General features: G+C 33.1%; 1 protein-coding gene across 1 annotated transcript in view; it reads right to left on the bottom strand.

Annotated features, from left to right (window-relative positions):
* LOC106466102 (sodium-independent sulfate anion transporter-like) overlaps positions 1–8,925 on the bottom strand; it is a gene marked incomplete at its 5' end in the record, with an annotated part of 41,270 nt that overhangs the window by 28,921 nt on the left and 3,424 nt on the right. The window contains 4 exons of the mRNA XM_013926343.2: positions 1,829–1,883; positions 3,465–3,544; positions 4,376–4,461; positions 5,719–5,914. Of these exons, the coding sequence (XP_013781797.1) occupies positions 1,829–1,883; positions 3,465–3,544; positions 4,376–4,461; positions 5,719–5,914 (417 nt within the window). The remainder of the gene's footprint in view (positions 1–1,828; positions 1,884–3,464; positions 3,545–4,375; positions 4,462–5,718; positions 5,915–8,925) is intronic.

The following is an 8,925-nucleotide window of genomic DNA, read 5'->3' as shown; positions in this document are numbered from 1 at the left end:
ACCTCTGTGACTGGGAACTGGTGCGTGGTAAGGACTCCTGTGCTCTACTTGGAGAAAAAAAAAGGGCGAAGTAAAAGAAGTGAGAAGTCCAAAGAAACATCACACTGGAGAAGGTGTAATGGGTGTTCATGATTCGTTATTTTGAAAAGCAGACCGTACCCATTTATGCAATCAGAGTTGGCAGGAATGGGCAGAAATCCTCTTTTGCTTTACTCATGATAGTCCAAGAGAAACAGTCCACCACTGAGTTAAACTTCCAGCTAGTTATAGACATATAAGTATATGCCATTATTGAGAAACACCCATCTCTACAGTGAGCACTACAGATCTACCGGTGTATAGTGTAGGTCTGAGTAAAAGCACATATGGCAAGGCAACACTTGCTAAAGAGTGGGATCCTATGAGTAGCAGTAAAAGAGGGTCCCTGAAAAGCAAACATAAATGAAATGTTGTGAAAAGACATATCCAAGTCAAAAGCAAACAGTCATCGGTAGAATCGCCATAGAAGGGAGAAGATATCCACCTAAGAAAGAAACAACCAGATAGAGCAGGTAATGAGTGATGAAGGAATAGGGAGTAGGCCACATTCCAGCCTGAACAATTTCTTCCAATGGACAGTGAAGACATGCAGCCAAAGACATGGTGATATAACAAATTTGACAAAAAGAAACATTGAGGAGATGGCAACCTTCCATGGATAAATCTGAATACATCAGTCTAAGGAGTTGATAAACCCAACAAGTTAGTGTGACATGGGATAGATCAAGGGAACACAAGGGTTCCAGGGAACATAAAGTCGAGAACGTGAACTCCTAAATGAGGCAGTAAGTGGCACATAACACCATTGGGAGTGAACCTGACAAGGAAGCTAATCAGAATGGGAGTACAGGTGGGAGATGGAAAGTAAAGAAACGGATGTCAAAGCCAAATGGCCTTCCCAGGCAAAGGAAGTCTTAGGGAGGAAGGACTATTCTGGATATACTATGATATGAGAGGAATGGCAGAGGATTCTGGTAACACTAACAGCATAAAACTCTGATCAACGACGTCTGCAAGCTAGGAGGAAAAGGAAACATGTAATATACCACATACTTCATTAACCAGCTGTGAAAAGTGTAGAGTGTGACAGACCAAATAAGAACTTGCCGGAAAAAGTGAATCAGTTTTATCTCCTTGATTGTATTAATCCACAGAGACATTGTCAGGTTGAAAATGGGAAGAAATTGCTGGCTGAACATAGGAAACTAACTCCCTGCAAATTGAGGCCTGTACATCCTCAGAAGATAAAGTCGAACCAAATGCCTGGGTAGTCATACCAGAAGCGTTATCTACCATAACAGGAGTTTCCATTGTCAATACATTGAATCACTAAGTCATTCTAAGTTACTGTATAATTTGGGAGCAATAAAACAAAGGTAAAAAATAAAACTGAAATAATTGGCTGCAAAAACTGTTGTAAAAGGTATTGAAATATAAACAAAGTACTATCATAAATGGTAGTCACATGCAAAAAAAAAATACTTGTCTAAACAATGTTTTGCCAATCATTAAAGTGAGGATTTAGCAGGAACATCAGAGGGAGCTAGCTGCACAAATACAGGTGGAGGGTGGTCACATGCTATATACATGTTTAAAAGTGCATGAAATTTGTGGGATATGTAGACTGGTGCACTGAGCATTAAATGTTTTAAGCAATGCTTAGGGGGCAGAAAGAAGATAAAGATAGCTTTGTGTGAATGACGTAAGACCACATTGGAAGCTAGGAACAGCACAGAATAATACAATTATAATATACAAGTCATTAATATTCACACAGAAAGAATCTTACCTTAATAATGACTAATAAAATCACAGAACAAAATCCCAATAACATGTCAGCAATGCTAGAGGCAAAAAAAAAAATAAACAATATAAAAAAAAATGTAAATTTCTAAATTGTTATATAGCTACATATTCTAGTAAAATAACACAGTAGTTTTACATTTTTAAACATCTACAAGACTGTATATGAAATTAGTTAAACTTCATTCTTTTTCAAACAACATTATTTTAATATAAATGCTGGAGGTAAAAGTTTTGTTCATGACATCATCATTGGGTGTATTCAATTTGTACCTGACAATGCCACATTAACATCTTTATATTGGGTATTTTATCCATCTTATTTTAGCTGGGTTTTCTTCTTTTTTAAACTTTATATAAACATTTTGAAGATCATTATACTGTTAGATTTTTTAAGTGTAAATGAAAAATTATTTCACATGTGTTAAGGAAATTTTCATATAAGAATTTTGGGAGCTACATCATATTTAAGTTTAATCTTATACTTAATCTATAATTGTTTATATATTGTTACGTCTCCGTTCGTTTGTTAATTTTCCGTAAATTCGTTCCGATGAAACTTTAGCGACACAATCCTTTCTTAAATGAAACTGGTTTATTCTTTCCGAATATAACTTTGCGATACACTTAATTTCAACAGTCGTGCTATAATTCTCAATAAACGTCTCACGTGCTCGACTTCAACAATACTCAGTTCAATTACACACTCTCTGATCACAGTTCAATTACTCATTACCTTGTTCCGTCACGTTGTGAGCGTCTTATATATACCAGACTACCCCCAATCTAGTAATCTCCCGATAATTCATGAAGGTTCGAAAAGGACATGGCGTGATACTAGTCACGTGACCTCGCTGACGCAACAATATCAAAGAATTATATAAAATATATTCTCTTTACAAATGTAACTGAAAAAAAAAAAGAGTTTACTTTAATAACAAATAAAATTAATATAAGATGCAACATATGATACAATACCTCTATTTATAATTGCATGAGAAATGAATGTGTATCTTCTTAGCAGCAATATAAGAGTATTTAGCTTCAAATATATTGTTAGAGATTCATATTTTCAAGTCAATGGAATTTTAAAATAATGAAGATTATGTAATTACTTTTATCTGTTTTAATTTTATTATTTTATGTATCTTATTTCTTTTGTATATGTTTAGCCCCTTCACTTTAAAAATCTACATAATGACACTGGATTACCTCCTTTCTCAGTGGAAATCAAACAAAAATTTTAAACATATGAAATAAGGAAAGTTTATGAAGGAAAAACTGCAGTAAACAATACGATTGTTGAGTTAATTTTATTAAATGTAAGCAACCCTAAGGTCAGATTTTCAAGACAAGCAACAGAGAGCTTAGTTATTTTTTGTTCACCCAACATTGGCAAACTGTAGACAATTTTACTAAGAAACATTTTGAAATTCTTTCATTAGCAGGAAAAGTTAAAACTCGGTCCCTGAGAAAACTGAGTTCAGTGTTGTGTGATGACTTAATTCTATAATAATAATAATAATAATTAAAAAAAGAAGTTATATACATTTGAGGAATGATACAGAAAAACAACAAAGGTAATTATGAAACAACACTTTTTTTTTTGACCAACCACTTACTTAGTGCTAGAAATGTTGTCAAACAAATGATGTAAAGTGTCTATAAATCCTTCAGAACTAAAACTCAGACCAAATATACCCTGAAAAAAATAAAAAAGGATTGAAAAATTACAACAAACATGAAATTGTTCCCAGTATAAAAAATCTGATGTTTTTTTACTTTTTTATTTTATGCATTTAATTTCTAAGTACAATAATTCCACATTACAGTTTCTCATTACTTTTGTAATAATGTTCCAGCACATTCCTGCACTTATGCGCATTCAAATAACTCATTACAGTGTTTAAAAAAACAACCTTGTGGACTGGGCAACATAAAATTTTTCTGAACATGGTATTAACAAAACTGCTAAGTCATAAATAAAACTATATATTAATTATGGAATGCTTCTCAACATATAAATTTAAAGAAACTATCAATATTTCACAAAAAGTTACATTTTTTCTCTTTTTTTGCCATTAAAAAAGAAATACAAGTTTTATCTTCATTACATCAAGCAACTCTACTGTCATAATTATAGTAGAAATTAGGGACAGTAACAAAAAAGGTTGAAAAAAACAAAACAAAAGAAAGATAGAAAAAACAACAACAACTATCAAATACCTGTAAAGCATTAAGTGTATTACATACACAGTACAAATGACACATTCAAAACATTTTTCTACATATAACCAATAAAAATCTACAAAAGACTGTATTTCAAGTAAATAATATCAACTAGCTGAATCTCTAACTTTTATAATATGAAAAATTTCTCGATATAGCCATAATATTTTACATTAAATATCTAAATTATGAAACGTGAATGTACAGAATTAAAACCAAAAAAATTAATAAAAACTTGAATTTTTAAATGAAAACTTATTATTAATACTGTAGAAACAGATCAGAATATACTTCTAAACCTTACCTTCAACTGAGTTGTAGCAATGGTAATTGCAGCTGCAGACGTAAAGCCACTAATCACTGGTGCAGATATAAAATTTATTAAAAACCCTGTAAAAAATTACAAATCAAGATTTTACTCGGAAAGTTGTGTTTTAAAAACCAGGTAAAGTCATAATTATCAGGTGTTGGATATTTTATGTGCATGTAAAACATATGTACATCCTTAAGTTTCTTACACATGATTAATTTAATTTTCATTAGAAGTTATTAGTAATTAATACATAACATTAACATAGACTACGTGTCCCAAGCAGCATTAAATATAAATTATACAAGAAAATAATAATAGTATTTGAAACATTAAATGTCAAAGTTCTCAAACATATAAACTTCACAATAAAGGCCACGTGCATTGAGTGCAAATATATTTAAGATGTGAATTAAACAATGACATACCAAAAAATGAAAAGCATGTAGGCTTGTAAAAGTTACAAGAACTCTAAAAAACACTAAAGCTTCATGATTTTAAAAGAATCTTGGTAAGTGGTAAAGTTGGAAATTAACACAGCAGAAAATGTGAGTTATGAAGGTAACATCACAGTATCTAGTTTTGCAATTGGCATGTCGAAGCAACATGGAAGCATGTAGGTTGATGCTGTGATGGTGGAATCTGTAGCAGTGACTTTTTGTGTTGTGGGAAGTAGGAACAGGTCTGATAAAATTCCATATAATGTAAAGAAATTAGAGTAGAATGTTGGTAAAATGAAAGGCGCATGTTGGTCCTCTGACAGAATAACATGTGGTTGTGGTTCTCAATATAGAGGAAAGAAAAAACATAATAAAAAAAATAAACAAAAAATCAACCATTAATTACTGCAGAAAGTAGAAGATATATATATATAATTGATATAACAAATGGTTAAAAAGACATTGGAAAAGAAACCTACACAATGAAAAATATAATTAAAGGAGAAAGAAGAAGAGATTAGAAATAGAAGTACAAGTTCTAGAAGTTACAAAATAAAAAAGAAGACATCAGATACTATAAAAATAAACATAAATAGCTGAAAGTTTTTGAACTGAAGAATGCAAGTAATTTATGAAAAACAACATGTTTAAATGTGACTTATGTTTGTACTGTATTAGTTGTAAGATGTTTGATTATCACAATAGTTTAGACATGCGTAATGTTAACACTAATCAATTTCATTAATGTATTTGGAGTTGAAGAGAATCTTCAATATTTTACTAAAAATTAGTTAGAAGTAACTAACCATTTACCTAAAACAAAACTGGACAAAGAGTAATGAAACTTAATCTTAGTTTTATTAGTAAATAAAATGTGTTTTACTTTCTCAAACTTACCTAAGTTAAGAATCCCCATTAACAGTTGGATGGATCCACAGAGAAAGGTGAGCAACACTGAGTAAGTAATTCCTCCAACATGGACATGTTCAGAGACTATAATTGACATTATAGCTGTAGGTCCTATTGTCAAGTCCTTACAGCTTCCAAATATGACATACATAAAACAGCCCATAAAAGCAGTGTACAGCCCATACTGAAATTATGAAATTGAAAGAAACATCAATAAAATCTTCTTATTGTACATGTAAGAAACCTTTATAAAAAGCATAGACTTCCAGAAACATTACCAATTTTATACATATGTAACTTTTATATTTAAGTATTGTAGAAACAAAATTTGGATGTTAGCGTTGAAACATATATACATTTTAGTTTCTTTATCAATATTTACTGGATGTACGACACTAACTCCAAAATGTCAGTATACATATTACTTCTGATCACACATGACTGTGTTGCTAAAAATTGGATGTAAGATTAACCATGAGTTAGTATGTGATCATCCGTACCATCTACTTTAGAAGGAAGAAACTAAAAATATTCATAAAAAAAAATCCATATCAATAAATAAATCAAACTGAAATTATATGGGCTGTCATATATTGTTTTGTCAGATTATTAATATTTATAACTATTGATAATTTAAAAATTGATGAGTGGCACCTTGGAATAAAATAGCTGAAAAAGAATCACAGATAGATAACCTACACTTAACATTTAATCTGATTTTAAGTCAAGACTAAAGAACAATTAATCTCTTAAACCACCTACAGACAAAATCAGTTCTAGTGTGTATAAGAGCATTATATATCTTTGCAGTACCAACACAGTGAAACTAAGAGTACTGGCTACACATGTAACTGATAAAATAATGTGTCAGTATTGATTCCTGTCATAGAGATTCCAAGATGATTTACATTTTCCCCACTACTTTAGATTCCTTAGTTTGAGCAGATATATTTATGCCCCAGGATTGATTGAATGCAAGTGATATCACTTCATACCTATAAAATTTACAATATAAAATTCATTTGGTTAAAGTTTATCAATGTTCTTAATCACCTGAGATACTGTTTACTAAAACATGCAAAATTTGTTTTTTTATAAAATTTCCAAAGTTTGTATAATAAAGAATACAAAAAGTTCAGCAAATGATGTTAAGATTTTTTAACACTGAAAATGTATTTCCAATAGGTACTTACCCCCTATCACCCAAACCTATCTCAACATTGATTTAATCTCTAAGCATTGTTAAAAATTTTCAACAATGCACCAGTCTTTTATATAAACTTCATATATGTGCCATTGCAGTAACATGTGCTTATCATGTGACTACTCTCCACCAATCATACTCAGCACAATCCTCACTTTTGAAAATTTGCAGATATAAACCAGAAACACCAGCAAATCAGTGGGGAGGAAGGATAGGAAGTGCCTATCAGAAATACATTTTAAGTGTTCGAAAATGTTGGACTACTGACCCAAAATTTCCAGGGGATCGAGAAAAGCACCCCAAACCCACAAAGGAAGCATCTGTAGACAGATGAGACTCAGTACAAGATGGAGGAATGGGTACCTCCACTGTTGTCAAGTCCCTGTCAAGCCACCAAGAAATGTCAGCCCAGGTTGCAGGGAGATGGGATGGCCCAAGGGATTTTGGGGAAGGTTCCACTGGGCAAGAAGCATCCAATGAAGGGAGTGCATATGCACCTGACCTAAGGGAATGAGAGCTTCCAAGGAAGCCCACAACCCCAAAGGAGAGAAAACCACTCATGCAGAGAGAGAAGGAGAAGGTAGGGCCTTTGTGACTGCCTGCTCCATATCCTGGAGCCAAAGTGGAGAAAGTTGGGCTCAACTGAGACAGGAAGTGAAGAGAACCAAATGAATAAGATACTGCAAAGGGGTAGTAAAGGACTTCTCCAACTCGATGAGAAATCCCTCCCAAGCATCTTCTCGAAGAAGTAAGCAGGTGTGAGTGACTGATTGGGCATGGGAAGAGATGAGCAGAAGCCAGTCATCCATGTAATAGACAGCCCGAAGACCCAGCGAGTGAAGATGATGTGGAAAAAAGCATACCACTCAACTAAACATATATTAAGCTGAAGAAAGACTGAACAGCAGTGCTTAGAACTGGAAGACAGAACCCTCGTGAATGAACCGATGAAAATGATGTGACACTGGGGCAAAAACCCACTGAAGTGAGAGGCAGGACTCCAGAGTGAAGTAAGGTGTCTCCAGAAAAAGAAAATAGCCAAGAAAGAGTTATGATGGGATGCAAATCTCCCATGTATGTTAGAGACAACAGAGAGACAGGAGTAAAATTCCGGTTGAGTGGATACCACCTAATTGACAGCTCCTTTGTGTAGTAGGTCTCAAAGGCAGAAACTCACAGACAGAACCCATAGGACCCACGGAACTGTCTTGAAGGGTAGCCAGAGACAAACTGAACATACTGAGGGAAAGTACTTATTACTAATGAACTAAAAAATTGTAGAAGCATCTAAAGTCTACAAGGTACATAGAAATAACAAACCTGCAAAACTATGAAATCTGACCTAAAACAGAAAACAATAAGTAACACCCAAAGTACAAAACCACTAAAGGAACTGAGAAGAGAAACGACCCTTAAATCCTGAACATATAACTCTACCCAAAGAATCTATAAGACAAAGGACATGAAAATAAAACTGACCCTAAAGTGCATGAGAATATAAAGGGTCCCCAGTTAACAATAATAAAGTTTAACTCTAATTCCCAATTAGATGCGACTTGTAAAAAAAAAAAAGAACTTACAAACAAATTAACATTAACAGTGAAAAGAGGTAAAATGCAAACAAAAACAAAGGAATAATCAACACCAAACACAAGTTTAAACTAAATTAGCCTAGATGTTAAAAGAACTATAAAAATCTAACTTACCCAACACTGAGTAGAGAAGAAATGAATGGCCTAATGTACTGAGTGCAGAAATTAGGTCCATCCACACAAGCTCATATAAAGTCATTGAACGTGGGTATACCTACAGGGAATGAGAAATACATACTGAAAAAATCACCATAGATCTCCTAGGAAAAGAACAATATCTAACCAAGCAGATGATGTGGAGGTGTGGTAACAAGTGGAAAAGAACACTATCTAACCAAGCAGATGATGTGGAGGTGTGGTAACAAGTGGAAAAGAACACTATCTAACCAAGCAGATGAT

Source organism: Limulus polyphemus, unplaced genomic scaffold (genome assembly GCF_000517525.1).
Source record: "Limulus polyphemus unplaced genomic scaffold, Limulus_polyphemus-2.1.2 Scaffold2151, whole genome shotgun sequence".
NCBI lineage: Eukaryota > Metazoa > Arthropoda > Merostomata > Xiphosura > Limulidae > Limulus > Limulus polyphemus.
The sequence above is the reverse complement of the archived record's forward strand: the minus strand, read 5'-3'. Positions and strand labels throughout refer to the sequence as shown.